The sequence below is a fragment of the Clinocottus analis genome, unplaced genomic scaffold, assembly GCF_023055335.1.
Source record: "Clinocottus analis isolate CAN_PGR_092001 unplaced genomic scaffold, fCliAna1.0.p SCAF_25, whole genome shotgun sequence".
Taxonomy (NCBI): domain Eukaryota; kingdom Metazoa; phylum Chordata; class Actinopteri; order Perciformes; family Cottidae; genus Clinocottus; species Clinocottus analis.
In genome coordinates, this window is record NW_027175987.1 from 7265001 (window position 1) to 7282160 (window position 17160).

Here is a 17160-nt window from a genome sequence, read left to right on the forward strand (position 1 = left end):
ATGTTTATTTTTACAAAAGTAACTAAATGTATTGAATCAGAATCTGCTTTATGTAAAGAAAAGAAACACACTGGTACTACAAGTTAAACTTTGTTTCATTACTTTATAAACAGTACTTTAGTCTATAATAATTAGGGCTGCAACTAACGATTATTTTAATAATTGATTTATCGGTTGATTATTTTACTGATTAAGGTTACGATTAAAAAAATTATAATTCTAAAGCATTAATTTGCACACTTTTATTACAAAAACAGAACTGACAGTGCAAATTCACAAAAAATAAAGAAAGAAATACAAATTAGAAAACTTAACAGGATTTGTTCAGAACTTGTTCTCTACATTCACACACATGCACACTCACAGATGCACACTCACACACATGCACACCCAGACGCACACACTCACACATATGCACACTCACAGACGCACATTCACAGACATGCACTCAGAAGCACACGCTCACACACATGCACAACACACACATGCACACTCACAGACGCACACACGTGCACACTCACAGACACACACGCACACTTAGATATGCACACACAGATACACACACGCTCACATACTCACAAACGTACAAACTCAGAAGTTCTCAGTGAACAAGAGATGAGAAATCCAGACCTATGTAAACCACTCAATGTATCAACGGATAACTTAAGGACTGCACTTTACCTTAACAAAGGTTATCAATTAGATATCAAACTTCAAATCCAAGCAACACTTCCTCTGCATGTCATAAGGCCACTTTATATTGGACTGTTGAACGCAGGTTGAAGCACCCGCGGTATTTTAAAACGAAGACGTTATCTAACCCAACAGGGCGGCTCAAACACGGGGAATGAACAACTTGCTAGCGATCTAACGACAACGGTTAGCCTAGCTGGTAAGTTATTGTACACACAACGCGACTATGCAGTGACATACGAGAGGATATAATGGGCTGCACTATAAACTAGGCTATAACCTCCTGAACCTTGTGTCTGCGGCGCTGCACGCTTCGCACCACTTAACTGTTTTGTTCAATACTCAAACATCGCCGCGATTTATTGACTGGCGTAATAATCATGTGACACAATGAATCAATAATAAAAATTCGTTGCCAACTTTTTTAATTATTGATTGTTATCGATTCGTTGTTGGCCTAATAATAATAAATCAGAAATTGTTGTAATAGTAGTGATATATATATATATACCACTACTATATATATCACTACTATATATATCACTACTATATATATATATATATATATATATATATATACACATACATACATACATATATATATACATACATACATACATATATATATATATATATACATACATACATACATACATATATACATACATATATATATACATACATATATATATATACACATACATATATATATATACACATACATATATATATATATATTTATATATATATTTATATATATATATATATATATATACATACATATATATATATACATACATATATATATATACATACATACATATATATATATATATATATATATATATATATATATATATATATATATACACATACATATATATATATATATATATATACACATACATATATATATATACATACATATATATCCTCCGCGAAACACACAATATATATATATTAAGTACCTCAAAATGGTACTTAGGTAGGCTACAGTACTAGAGTAAACCAGATGGCATCCAGCAGGGGGCGACATTCTATACATGTATCAGCCTGTGATTTAATTTCTTGATGCAGTATCAGCAATATAAGTAGAAGTTGTAGTATTATTATAACAGTACTATTTACAGCCATAACATTACTAATAGCAGTATTAGCAGTGACTGAGTTAACAGGAATACTTTGTGTCAAGCAGATAAAGAAACTAAAACTGGACACGGGGACAAAATAACATCCACACAATCAAAACAGACAACTCTAGAGTATTACCAGTACTAACAGTACTGTGTGTGCAGTACCTCGAGTATTTGGTCTCCTGCCCACAGTCGTCCGTCTCTGGCTGCAGCTCCTTCCTCGTAAACCTCATGGATCACTATGGCGTCCTGGTGGTGAGACAGAGAGATGTTCAGATTAATCCGCCGCTGAAAATAGTCCCCAACAAATGCACAATTTCTTCCTGTTTGTTAAATTAAAGGCTTTTTTTTTACTAAACATTAAACTATTTATTTGTGTTTTTGACGATGTACATCCTTACTGACACTTAGTTTAGTTTAGATCTAAACATGGGACTTGTTGATAAGTAAAATATACAAAATAACACCAGACTGGGTGTGGGGATTTCTCGGTTATTAATATATACATTTAAAAAAATAAAAAGGATGGAGAAAAAAACAAAACAAAGGACTACAAACAATGAGAAGTGAGTAAAGTAAGTAAGTCTGCTACCAGCTGTGTATCTCTTCCTCCCACAATGCTAAGTCCAAGTCCTGATCGGCCTTTACAGATCTCCAACAGCATCTCCTGACCAGGAACCACTGCACAGGATGATGGGTCTGAGGAGGAAGATAGGTTTATAAAACGTTTAATCTTGTTCATCTGATGACTGGAGCAGATATGTAGAGCGCAAATAAGCAGTCGGTTCCTATGGCCGGCACGCTGCCCTCATCACGGAGGAATCAACCCCCCGCACCTCCTCCTGTGAGGGGCCACTCATCAGCCAATCAAAAAAAAGAAATGGGCTATACAGCCAATCAGAAAAACTTATCTTTTGTATGTGTTGTATCCAGATAAGATGTAATGACAGGCGGGACTGAAGCTGTCCGGCAGCGCATATTTGTCGTTGTCACCGTCGTCTCTATCTCTCTATCCCCCCCCACCCTCCGTCAATGGCTCGAGGGGGATATATGTCACGCTTGCCTGTCTTCAAAACTTAAGAGCCCTGTTGATGCATTGATGCGTTCATCACTTCAATGCTCCAGCTGGTAAAGGACTATATACTGATTGATGCTTGTACAGGGTGTGATTAGCCTAGCTTAGCACAAAGACTGGCCGCAGAGGGAAAGTGTTAGGTTAAGACCGTGGTGGGCCGTCAATGCCAGCTAAGCCTTCTCTGGTGGCCTAAACAGAATCACAAAGTTATAGTTATTTTATAATTTAATTATTTTTCACTAATACACTACATGTATTATAATCATTTTTCCCTATTAGCTTATTTTCTCATTGCACAGCTCCTATCTTCCTCTGTTGCTCTGCTTCCAGCCTGTAGCGCCTGAAGCTTTATTAAGGGGTGCTTTGATCCAATCAGACTTCACCTTGTGGAGTGTTTTGTTTGTTTTAACACTCAATGGCCGAAGGAGGAGGAGAAACGGACTTCGTGGCGGATTTACTTTATGTCTTTCTCACGGAGGGTTATGGACATGTTTGGCAGTGAGGTCCTTACTGGTGTCCATGAAGCGCATCGATAAACTGAATAACCACGTAATTGAACTGTTTGTCAACAAAGAGAGGAGGTTGGACTTTGTCTTTATTACGTGAACAGAATCTGGTAAGTAAACTGCTTATTGTGTTTGTTTTTTTCACCCCGCTTGGCTCTCCGTGGGCACCCACTCATGGCGAATGGGTGTCCCCAAAAGGGGATTTGGGAATATTTCACAGGAATTCTGTGTCTTTAACTGCAGTCTTTAAACTGTGAGCGTGTGTGGGCACCTCTGTTGGTGGCTTGCAGGTCGGGGCTTATCAGAGGAGGAGATGCTGCTGTAGTCTGTTTACTGGAACTGCTGGAAGCTCTGCAAGACTACACACACAAACACACACACACACACACACACACACACACACACACACACACACACACACACACGCAGACATGCAGAGAGATCGGATTAATGATAATCAGATTTAAATGTACAAACTCAGATTAGTCATCAACTAATATAAATGGAATCATTTGTGTTGACACCTGCTGCTCCAACAATGCCTTAGGAGCCTGAAGCTCATTTTCTGGAGTCTCTGCATCTTTTAGCCTCTGCAACACACACACACACACACACACACACACACACACACACACACACACACACACACACACACACACACACACACACACACACACGAAGTTCTGTATTATATTGTTTAATATTGTAGTAAATGTATTTGAAAATTGTAGTTAGTTTGCGACTGAAGAGTTTAAAAAAAAATCACATTTAATAGGATTATTATATATATTTATATAAATAAATATAAATATACAGTTTATATATATATATATATATATATATTTATACAGTATATATACACATATATATAGTACATCTATTTTTATATATATATATTTATTATATATATATATATATATAAATAAATAAATGAGTATAACTAGTTATTATGCTACCATGCTACTAGTATATTTAAATGCATCTTACATGTTACTGCATCTAAAACAATTGTCTAATAGTGTAATATATACATTCTTAATACATTTTTTACACTACTTTTGCGCGTTTAGTAAAAATAGATTTTCAATGCAGGAGTTTTACTTGCAACAGAGTATTTTTGTAAATTGTGGTATTTCTACTTTCAGTGGCGTAAGAGCTCTCCGTACTTCACAGTGTGTGACTGTTTGAATGAGGTCAGCGAGACGAAGCTACCTTTGTGGAGGCGTCGTTCTCTGTTAGACTCTTGGGGGTGCTGTTGTTGCTGTTGCTGATGCTCCTGTTCCTGTTGTTCTGTTCAGCTTCATCGCTCTTCGCTTGCTGTTCGACAGACCACAGATCAGGTTACACCTTTGTATGTCTGTGAAAGGTGGGCTGAAACTTCTGGTTTGTTCATCTCCAGTGACACATGTATACAGCCCCGAAATGTGATGTTTTGTTTCAAAATACCCAACAGTGCATAGGAAAAGGTTAGTTGAGGATGATTATGAGAGTTAACTTGCGTAATGGTTTTAATTTTGGCAGCTTATTTTAAGAAGAAGTCTTAGTGTTTTGTTTAAATTAAACAATATTTATTCACATTTTAGTATTTTTTATCTTTCAGTTTTATTTTTTTCTGTGACAAATGCCCTTTTCCATCTGATTATAATGAATTTTTTTTTTTTTTTTTACAATTTTAAGCAAGATTATTATTAAAGTAATAATATAACAAACATATTAAAAATTCAAATAAATGATTCATTCAAATATTCAAACGTGGTATCAATGGGATGATTGGCTGTTAAACAGAACTCAGGAAGTGAAGTGATTTGGACTGACCAGCGGGTCCAATGACGGGTGGAGAGTCAGGTTGTCAGGGGGGCGGGATCCGTCTGTGGGGATGGAGACAGCGAGAGGAGCCGAACAGACAGACTGACAAAGGAGAAGGAGCAGAAGGAGAAAAAGACGACATGCATGTCAGTCTAAGGTTGTTTCCCTCTGCTTCAAGTCTTTATGCTAAGCTAGGCTAACCCCCTCCGAACTCCAGCTCTGTACGTGAGCGACCTACAACATTTGCTGAAAATATTAATTACACTATTGAGGACTAGTGAATGTCAGGATATAGAGAAAAATGTAAAAGTCATAGTATATATGTTAAAAAAGTAATACATATTCATAATATTACAATATTACAAAAACTATAAAAGTATAATATGAAAAAAGACACATCATAGTACGTCAAAAAGTCACAAAATATTCATATTTATGATAGTCACAAAAATGTGGTATGTTATAATAATACAATAATACTGTTTGTATGTAGACTGGTTGGGCAAACTCCCAAGACCCCTCCAGTAGTCCCGCGAGGGTAAAGAGCTGATCCACTGTTCCACTACCGGGACGGAATCCACACTGCTCCTCTTGAATCCGAGGTTCGACAAGCGGTCGTAGCCTCCTTTCCAGCACCCTGGCATAAGCTTTTCCCGGGAGGCTGAGCAGTGTGATACCACGATAGTTCGAGCACACTCTCCGGTCCCCCTTCTTAAAGATGGGAACCACCACCCCGGTCTGCCACTCCATGGGCACTGTTCTCAACCCCCATGCGACACTGAAAAGGTGTGTCAGCCAAGACAGCCCAGCAATGTCCAGCGCTTTCAGCATCTCCGGGCGGATTTCATCCACCCCCGGCACCTTGCCACCAAGGAGCTCTTTAACTACCTTAGTGACCTCTGCCAGGGATATGGGTGCACCCACCCCAAGGTCTTCAGGCGCTACCCCCTCCCCAGGGGACATGTTGGCCGGGTTTAGGAGTTCCTCAAAGTGCTCTTTCCACCGTCTGACGATGTCCCAAGTCCGAGTCAGCAGTTCCCCTCCCCCGCTGACAACAGCCTGGGGTAGGCCCTGCTTTCCCTTTCTGATCCGCCGGATGGTTTGCCAGAACCTCTTTGAGGCCAACCGAAAGTCCTTCTCCATGGCCTCCCCGAACTCTTCCCATGCCTGAGTTTTAGCATCCGCAACCGCCGCAGCAGCAGCCCTCTTGGCTTGCCGGTACCCGTCAGCTGCTTCAGGAGACCCCTAGGCCAACCAGGCCCGAAAGGCCTCCTTCTTCAGCTTGACGGCTTCCCTCACCCCAGGTGTCCACCACCGGGTTCTCGGGTTACCGCCGCGACAGGCACCGATGACCTTCCGACCACAACACCTGGCGGCCGCTTCCACAATAGAGGCTTTGAACAAGGTCCACTCGGATTCCATGTCCCTAACCTCCCTCAGGATGCGTGAAAAGTTCTTCCGGAGGTGGGAGTTGAAGACCCTCCGGACAGGATCCTCAGCCAGACGTTCCCAGTTCACCCTCACAACACGTTTGGGCTTGCTAGGTCTTTCCTGCCGTCTCCCCCCTGCCATCTGATCCAACTCACCACCAGGTGGTGATCAGTTGACAGCTCTGCTCCTCTCTTCACCCGAGTGTCCAAGACATACGGCCGCAGATCAGATGATACGATTACAAAGTCGATCATTGATCTTTGGCCTAAGGTGTTCTGGTAACAAATACACTTATGAACCCCTTTATGCTCGAACATGGTGTTTGTGATGGCCAAACCTTGGCTAGCACAGAAGTCCAACAACAGAACACCGTTCGGGTTCAGATCGGGCAAGCCGTTCCTCCCAATCACCCCCTGCCAAGTTTCACTGTCATGTGAAACGTGACCGTTGAAGTCTCCCAGGAGAACTATAGAGTCGACAGGAGGCGCCCTCTCCAGGACCCCTCCAACCGACTCCAAGAAGGCCGGATACTCTGAGCTGCTGTTTGGTGCATAAGCACAAACAACAGTCAGAGCCTTACTCCCTGCAACCCAGAGGCGCAGGGAGGAGACTCTCTCGCTCACCGGAAAAAACTCCAACATAGCGGCGTTCAGCCGGGGGCTCGTGAGTATCCCAACTCCCGCCCGGCGCCTCTCACCCTGGGCAACTCCAGAAAAGGACAAAGTCTAACCCTTCTCCAGGAGCTTGGTTCCAGAGCCCTTGCTGTGCGTGGAGGTAAGCCCAACTATATCTAGCTGGTACCGCTCCACCTCCTGCACCAACTCCGGCTCTTTCCCCGCTAGCGAGGTGACGTTCCCTAGAGCTAGTCCATGCTGCCGGCGATCGGCTCGCCCAGGTCTTCCGCCTGGCCTGCCGCCTGATTTGCACTGCACCCGACCCCGATGGTCGTCTCCGCGGGTGGTGAGTCCACGGAGTGGCAGCGGCACCATGATGTTTTTTCGGGCTGAGCCCAACCGGGCCACCAGACGCCTGCCGACGAGCTCGCCTCCCGGGTCTGGCTCCGGGAGGGTGCCCCGGTTTCCCTTGTCCGGGCGAGGTGACTAAACTCCTAGTGCTGCTCTCCATCAGGGTTTTTTTGAACCGCTCTTAGTCTGGGCTCTCCCCCGAGACCTGTTTGCCTTGGGAGACCCTACCATGGGCTGATGCCCCGGACAACATAGCTCCCAGGATCATTGAGCCACTCAAACTCCTCCACCACGTTAAGGTGGCGATTCGCGGAGGAGCCACGTTAAGGTGGCGATTCGCGAAGGAGCCCAATCAGTCTCCATGTGCTTTGTGGACTTGGAAAAGGCTTTTGACCGGGTCCTTCGGGGGGTTTTGTGGGGGGTGCTGCGGGAGTATGGGGTGCCGGACCCGTTGGCACCGGCTATTTGGTCTCTGTACGCCAGTAGTAGGAGTTGCGTTCGTATCCTCGGTAGTAAGTCAGACACGTTCCCGGTGGGTGTTGGCCTCCGCCAGGGCTGCCCTTCATCACTGGTCCTGTTCGTGACTTTCATGGACAGGATTTCTAGGCGCAGCTGGGGGGCGGAGGAAATCCGGTTCGGGGGCCTCGGGATCACCTCTCTACTGTTTGCAGATGATGTGGTCCTGTTTGCTTACTCGGACCGTGACCTCCAGCATTCGCTGGGGCGTTTTGCAGCCGAGTGTAAGCGGCAGGGATGAGAGTTAGCGCCTCCAAATCCGAGGCCATGGTTCTCTGCCGGAAACCGGTGGATTGCTCCCTCAAGGTGCGGACAAAATGCATGCCCCAAGAGAAGGAGTTCAAGTACCTCTGGGTCTTGTTCACGAGTGAGGGTAAGGTGGAGCGGGAGATCGACAGGTGGATCGGTGCGGCTGCAGCAGTAAAACAGGCGCTGTATCGGTCCGTCTTGGTGAAGAGGCAGCTGAGTCGGAAGACGAAGCTCTCCATTTACTGGTCGGTTTACGTTCCAACCCTCACCTATGGTCACGAACTCTGGGTCGTGACCGAAAGAACGAGGTCGCGGATACGAGCGGCCGAAATCAGCTTCCTCCGTAGGGTGGCCGGGCTCAGCCTTAGAGATAGGGTAAGGAGCTCGGACAAGGTAGCTTGGAGTCGAGCCGCTACTCCTTCGTATCGAAAGTAGTCAGTTGAGGTTGTTGGGCTGCTCCAACAATGCCCCCCATGTTGTTGGACGCCTCCCATTAGAGGTTTTCCAGGCACGTCCAACTGGGAAGAGGCCCCGGGGAAGACCCAGGACACGCTGGAGGGATTACATCTCCCGGCTGGCCTGGGAATGTCTTGGGGTCCCCCAGAACGAGCTGGAAAATGTTGCGGGTAAGAGGGAAGCCTGGGTCGGTCTGCTGGGTGTGCTGCCACCGCGACCCGACCCCGTATAAGCGGCGGAAAATGGATGGATAGATGGATGTTTGTATGTTTCACACCTGGAGCTCAGCTCATTGTCTTTAAGTTCTGGCCTCACAGTGAAGTGTAACTCAGTGATTGGACAGTTTTGGTGATGTCATCCTGCATGATCAGCACCAAGGGCGAATCAAATTTTGTTGAGTAGGTCCGTCTATACTTTATTCATGTACGCTCTGTGGAGTTAAAAAGAGACAGAAGCCCGTGGACGGACAAGTGTATGTGTGTTAGTGTTGTGTGTAATGCGTTGTTACCTCAGGGCTGTTGGGGCTGACAGGGCCGAGGACAGAGGGGGGAGGGGGAGACGCGAAGGGGGGGACGGCCATCTGGTTTATAGCGTCCTCATTTCTGCGGTGAGAGAAAGAGAGATATCAGTGCAGTTTGAGCTGCAACACAAAAAAACAGAGAAGAAGCAAGATAAACACATTTTCTCATCAGCGAGGAACTGATTCCCCACCTGAGCGCATCAGTCACAGACCTGCGGCCTGCAGCAGCACCGCAGTGCAGATGCACTTTCAGCTGTAATAATGCAACTGCTGCAGAGCCACACACGCAAGATGGAGACCTGCTATTAACATTTTGAATCACTTTGACATCCAGCCCCGGTTCTTTCTGGAGGTGGGCACACTTCTTTCACTCACAAAAGGTGCCTTTTCAATGAATCTATGAAAAGTCAGAGACTTTTTTCATGTAGAGATCTGAATCACAGCATCAGTGTTTTTTCCAGGTGCTCACAATCTCACCTACATAACATCCATTGGAGAATGTTGCTTTCAGGGCTTTCTGCCATAACACTCCACAGGCTGAGGGCGACAAACCCAACTTGTTAAGGTTCAGCAAAAGATCAACACAAACTTCCCCCGTGTGCACATACAACTCCCGTCCAGCTGAATTGTGGGTAGTGCAGGTACCGAGAAGAATGTGCGGAGAGAACATGGGAGAAAACCAGCAAAGGCGGATGCTCATGTTGGTCCCTAAACGCCTCATTGTCTGTTGGGTTGCTGCCGCTACCAGAGCTGTATACGCTGTCTCTATTGCACTCCTCAACATTCCAAATATGGGAACTTCTATTCACTAGTTACAAAAAAACACAAACGTGACGGCTGTAGCAGATGGCGAAAACGCTGAATTTCAAAGCATCAGTTCACAAACCAATGGGTGACGTCACATCGCCCCAATGACGATGTCCACTTCTTCGATACAGTCTATGGTTGGATCATTACTGGGTTGAGTGCAGGGAAGTTGACCTTTATGTCTTCATCCTGCTGAGCAACTTAATCCGTCAAAGTTCACAAAAGCCCGATGATGAGCGGCGAGACAAGGATTGATGCTGACTCAGCAATCTTCTCTTCCTCGAAGCAGCCGATGGCTCACTAAATGCTCCTAATGGGAAATCTATAATAAACAGTCACACGGCTGAGGGATAAATTGTATTCATCAAATCGACCATCTCATCACCAGCAGCAATGACAACAACAACTTTCTCGGTTAACTGAGTGGAAAAACCCACAACGCCTCCCCGAAGTGTGCTGACGGACATGAAGGAGGCGATGAGTGAGACGATACCTGGAGTATGGCTCAGAGGACATCTGCTACATGATGACATATGGTGCAAGTCCACCACACGGGACACTTCAAACCCTTCCACGGTAGAGTCGTCTGATGCCGGAATTGTTTGATTCCAGGCCCCGGCGCTAAAAGGAGCCATCTGTGAGGCTGCAGGACGAACATCAGAGAGGACCCAGATGAAGGCTTTATTTGTTGTTTTGTTTCAGAGTCTCATTCTGTTTTCTTATCTCCATCATCATCACTAGTGCTTCTCGACTCCACTTCACAGAGATCACCTGTCAATCAAACAGCGAGGGAAAGACTTTCTGGAAACAGTAAAACCAATAACATAATACAGTAACTCGAGGAGGGCTGAATAATGAGGGTGAAAAATGACCCAAACAATTAGAAATATCTTGAGGAGAAGTGTTTTCAGAAATATTTGGAGGTGTTTAGGGTTACTAAATAGTGAGGGAAATGTCAGCACTTTCAACACATTGCAGATGAAGAAAAGTAAACTGACTTCCCCAGTCCAGCGGATGAACCACATTCATTCATCTTCACAGAGAGCTTTAAAATTGTTGAATATTTCCAATAAAAGGAGATGGCAATCAATTTATGTTGGAACCTTTCTGATCTCTCAAATCACCATCCCATATCACTGCGCTCCAATCACGCAGGAAATTTTGACTGAAATTACGGAGTGAACGTCATCAAAGAGAATCTTTATCAGCTGTTCTCCATCAAAAGGCCCTGTGATTATCATCATCATCATCATCATCATCTATTGTACTGCCACAACATGCTCCAGTTCCTCAGTCAGATTTAATTTCTTCTTCTTTCCTCATCTTCAACATACACTATGACTATTCTTACAGAACAGACATTAAAGAGATACATGGATGAGGTTGAAGAGTTGGCTAAGAGCTACAGATGTCAGAAGCCGGTCTGCAGCTTATTCACCGTCTCAAAGTCCTGCTCTGCAGACAATATCGTAAAAAAAAAAATAAAATCTGACATTTGAATTTAAAAAGTTGTGTGTTTGGGGTTTTGCTTTGTTTGTAGAGACGTAAAGCAAAAACCCCAAATGATCACCGAGACAAAAAACTATGACAATATATTTAAATTTTTGCAAGAGGACAGTCAAATTATAATCTATGTTTTTTATTTAAATAATGGCAAGAGGCTATAGCAAATTCAAAGCAAATCAGTAAATGCTAATATTATTATTATTTTTTTAAATTTATAATTCTGTGTAGCTGCAAGGACGTTTTTTTATGATGAGAAAGTGAATGCCTCTTTAATTTAATTTACTAGGTCAAACCTGAATGGTCTGTCTGTCACGTTCTGCTTCAGTCATGCAAGACAGGCACCGTCAGCTAATCATCCACCTGAACAGGTTAATTAGTCTAACATTCGCTCTTCTAATGTTCTGCTGTGAGGCCTCAATACTAAACCATCCAGATGGTTCATCTGTATATCGTAGTGGAGCCATACATGTACAAGTTTTTCCTGAATGCGGTGCTAGAGGACGCATCGTGGAGTCACTTAAGAGCTGATCTCTTGCTTAAGAACAGAGAGGAAAAAATCACTTCATTGTGTGTTTTTTTTAAATTCCCTTAACCATTACAGCAGTGATCATTGCATACACACCTGGTGGAGATCTGCATTTAGTCTTTGACACCAATAAAAGCTTTGTATGTAGATTATAGATTGTTTTTGTTTTCCTCCTGTACCAAGCTCACGTTGAACCTTGACTGTGCACCGTTACACCCCTAGTTTTAGTAGAAGTAGAATGGATTTTTCAAACCAGGATTTAGCTCCCCCTAAAAGAGACCTGCGCTCCACTAGAAGCTACAACGTTGCATCAGTGTTTCTAATGATTACTGATGATGATTGTAAATGTGTGCCCTGCATGGGGCATCCGACTTCATCTTCTGTCGATGTGAGCAGCATGATTGATCTGGCTATAAACGAGCTGTTCTCCTACTGCATTATTTCATGTCCTTGATTCTAATGAGATTATATATTTAGGTAATGTTTAATGGTGGTGTTTGATTGAATGTTAACCTTATTTTTTATTGGAACATTTGTATCAGCATTGTTAGACGGGAGTCTGATCAAAGGATTTCATTGCCAACCACTGCTTCACTGTAATCGTTAACGGTGAAGAACTTGATCTCCTGAAGCCGTCCTCTGTTTATACCTGGAAGTCTGATCTGAACATGGAATAAGAACATTTCAACATTATTTAAATGCTGTATTTTCAACTGTATGTAACCCAGACACCGACTTAAACCCACTTTTACAGACTCATTTGATGACATCTGAAGCCGCTTCTTTCCTGCAATGATTAGGTGATTGCTTTGGAAAGCAATCCACTCCATCAGCATTGCCACACAGTAAGTTCGACGTGCAGAAGGATGGACTGGGAGGGTGACCATTTCTGTTTCCATGGCGATGCACTCCTGCAGAGGCTCCTGCCCCAGTCGACATTTTATTGCTCATTGCTGTGGCGACCTTTATCGAGAGATAAATCATTCCACGGCTGCCAGTGGACTCGACTCTAACAAGATTTTGTCACCTGGCTGAACACGGTGAGAGCGGTGGTATCCTCCTTCCCCGACCGCATCCAATCAGAGCAGCCAGTAGGGAAAAGAAAATTACGACATGGTTTTAACGGTCTGGAGAACTCCGGGAGATAGCCGACACAAAAGGTTTCCTGAAGAAATCCAACTTGGAGGGAATAATGGGAAGAACCGCATCTTCTCTGTGCAGATTTAACTCACACGATAAACCAGAAAAAACATCCTGCTGATCCTCCTCAGTCAGTCAGAGTTAAATAAACTGTACCGATACAAACATGTCATTTATCTGCAGGGGGAACACGACCTGCTGGCTATTAAAGGTTAAACTTGCTTATTTATTAAACAGAAAAGAGACTATTGATCCCAACAAAACTACCCTGCTTGGAAATACTCACGCTGAAGTAGAAATCAATTCACACTTGAACATAATATAATGAGTTCCAGGTCTCAAAAATGACAGATTTCTCTCCATGAAAAGGACATTGATAGCATTTGTAATGGGAAATATATTATGAATGAAATGCAACACCAGCGATGAACACATAAATGCATGTATATTATTTAATATATATAATATTTATTATTCTTAAAAGTATATTTTGATGCTCACACTTTTACAAAAGATTTCCAATGCATTACCTTTTACTTGTAATACAGTATGTTCACATTGTGGTAATACCACTATTACATTAAGATACTATCTTGACATTTTGTCCACTAAAAGGACAAAAAATGTAAAATGAACTAACTAGGTATTTTAAGTAATACACAGCAACAACACTTTACTGTGTTTTCAATGTTACAAATGAGGCCAAACACTCGGTGTCTTCTAAACAAAGCACAGGAAGGGTTTTATGTTTCTGACAGACTTGAATTTCATACAGTCTTCCATACAAATGTTTAAAATCTAGTGTCTGCAAAAGCCCAAACTATGAGAAATGTATACTGACTTCACTTGAGAGGTTCCCCTGTTTTGATACAATTCAAACAGCTGCCGGGCGCTCAGGACTCAAGCCTGTGTGAGTGATGTTTTCAGATGAAATGCATTTAGCATCTGTAGGTTTGTGACCCAGAGGACGTTTCCCATTGCTGTCAAACACTACAATCCCACAGCTGTCAAGAGCGGCTACGCGGACATCCGTCACACCCTATCTGCCAACAAAACATGACTTGATGCTGACACGACATCGCACGACTACAACTAAATAACATAGCAGTTGCTGGGGCGCGGAAGTCTTTTGACGGTGTAGGATTAGGTGATGATACTAAAAAAAATAAAAACAACAGCCACCAGCTAAAGATTTTACAGCAGCACTGACGTGAAAATGGGTCTTGATTTGACACCAGCAAGACGCTTACAGCTCCGTAACAGACGGAACGACTTGTTGTGGTGGTGATTTATGTTTCGTGTTGACAAGCAGGCGTCTCGTGAGCCTGAACACAGCAAACAGCCCCATCGCTCAGAGTGACGGAGGTCTTTAGTAGCTGTTCTGATGTACACACTCATCCATCTCCATGTGTCTGACTGAGGATGCAGGTGTTTGCTGCAGGGTTCATTACAGGCAGATAACATCCAAGTGATTTATCTCTGCTTAAAGTCAGTAGTAAAGATACAACTGTAAAGTTTGTAATGAAGGTGGCTTGACCTCAAATACAAGGGATTGGTGAAAGGTTTTGTCCTGATGGTGGTGCTGGAGCATCGTTTCCCAACCTCTGCTTTAGAACCTTACAACGGTTAAAAAAAACATTTGTAAAAAAGTACATTTTATGTATATTTAAAGCTTGGGTCATGATATTGAAGACGCTGGAGACGTACACTAGATTTAAAAAGTGTCCAAGTGAAAAATCAAGCCCAGTGTTTGAATAAAAGCAGCACTAAATCGAGGGAGAAAGTCGCAAATTCGGCAACAATGACAGCTCTTCCCTTCAAGCCTCCCTCCAAAGCCACTACCCCCCAAATTATCATAATGATCAGCTCAATACAATGACCAACAACCAACATGGCTAATATCAATACTCCCACCTGTCACTTTTATGATAATACAAGTAAAGACTAAGTTATGTTAATAAAAAGGCACTGAATAATACATTTATCCACATTTGAGTGCCACGGAACTTGCCAATTAACGTTCCAAAATGAAAATGTTACTTTTTGTTTGTGTTAGTTTGTAATGTATCGTGTGTTTAAAACAATAATTGTCAAGTTTGATAATGTTTAATAGTTTTAGTTAGGTGGCGGCTACATTTCTTCAGACTGGTCTCACTTTGCTATGTGGTCACATAATTTCAGTCGAGTTGTTTTCGTTGTGTAGGCAAGGCTTTCTGTCAAGTCAGCAAAAACTCTGACTGGGTGATTTGATCAACAACTATGAAATCAGCTCATCAAAATAACTTAGTCGTCATGTGATCGAAAGCGGCAACGAGTTTTGGTTGGGAGCGAGGGAGGATTAAACAGAGGTAAAACTAATTTAAAAATACAAGTCACCTGAAACAACGACTTCACTACCGTGAGGCTGGAAGTAGTTTACGAGATTCGTAAAGCAACCAAACCCTTTAGACTCATTAGCAGCTCCTGTTTGCAGTGTACCGATGGATGTACAGACTACTATCACTCTTAATACTAAAGAAAACGCTTAAAACATGATTCTCAGGCAAGCTCTGCATCATCTTTTTTCTACAACTTTGCAGTAGATTTATGGAGATGTATTCTAGATGGACATTGGAGATAATGCTATCCTGCAGTTCAAGTCACACTGACTGATATCACTAGGTGTTTCATTGCTGTGAGTTACGACTCTGAAAAGAAGTCAGATCTCCGATTCAAGTTTACCTCCAAGAGCATCCCTTCCGGAGAATGAAAACGAAAAAAAGAGGAATGAACTTCAGTGTATCCTCTCGGCAGCAGAGTTGAGATCGGCCTGCACTTTAAATCCTGTCTGACAGGGAGGCAAAACCGGTGTGAGGCTCTGGCCATAACAAGACCTCTGTAAAATACACCACACCTGCTCGCTTCTAAAGCTGCGAATCAATCCCTGCAGCGTGAAAGCTTATTCCTGCAGTGAAGGAAGAGGAGGAGGAGGTCCAGCAGAGTTTAATCTTTTTTGCAAAGAGTACACGTCCTCAGCTCCTCTCTCCCACCTCAAAAGGGACTGAATGTGAAGGACTGTTTCCCTCCTGTTGGCTTTCATCAAGTTCAAATCCAGCGAAACAGAGGATTGTGATTGTTGAGACATCGAACACAGAGAGCCGTCTCCGCCTAGCTGCCTTCGGATCAGGCAGACGAGTTTCAATTTGGACTTTGAAGTTTCCGGATTATCGTTGTCTGCAGCAGAGTGTCCCCGTCTGTTCTCTTATGAGTCACAGTAGAACTCGAGCTAAACCCCCTTCAGGGGTAGAGACGTCTGAGTGCATCAGATCACATCCTCCAGGCGCTCTGATGAGAGCTCAGTGGCACATCACAGCCGGAGACGTAATCTCACTGCTGAGAGCGTGTACTCTCTCTTTTTTATAAAGATCATTTTTTGAGCCACTTCTGCTTTATTTGACAGAGGCAAGGACTGAGCTTTAATGGTAAGTGCTCTCCCCGGTGAACTAACAGGGCGCCCCCTGCAAGGCTCTTTGTGTGAGGAGAATCACAGCCACTGATCTGCCCTTGAGTAACATCTTTTTCTTTACAACGGCACTAAATTATATATATAGTTTGTCTACTAGGTGGCAGAAAACCACACAAACACTGACACGTTTTTGCATTAATGCTGCCTGCTTACACATCCAGCAAGTACAGAAGTACACGATCATGTCGGAGTTGAGCTTGTGTCTAATATTTACTCTCATTCAGCTTTGGATTGGTCATTAAAAAAAACATTTCTATTCATTCCTCTGTTCATAATACTGCTGTTCATTCTGCTGTATTTTGGACCGGGTTTAATAATCTTCTGAT

At 43.2% G+C, this 17160-nt stretch overlaps 1 protein-coding gene across 5 annotated transcripts in view; it reads right to left on the reverse strand.

Annotated features, from left to right (window-relative positions):
- patj (PATJ crumbs cell polarity complex component) overlaps positions 1-17160 on the reverse strand; it is a 135757-nt gene that overhangs the window by 13636 nt on the left and 104961 nt on the right. For all 5 annotated transcript variants that reach the window (XM_068591182.1, XM_068591180.1, XM_068591181.1 and 2 more), the window contains 7 exons: positions 9339-9432; positions 5223-5315; positions 4620-4724; positions 3932-3997; positions 3679-3766; positions 2419-2525; positions 1992-2075 (listed from right to left, as the gene is read on the reverse strand). In XM_068591182.1, coding sequence (XP_068447283.1) covers positions 1992-2075; positions 2419-2525; positions 3679-3766; positions 3932-3997; positions 4620-4724; positions 5223-5315; positions 9339-9432 — 637 coding nt within the window. The remainder of the gene's footprint in view (positions 1-1991; positions 2076-2418; positions 2526-3678; positions 3767-3931; positions 3998-4619; positions 4725-5222; positions 5316-9338; positions 9433-17160) is intronic.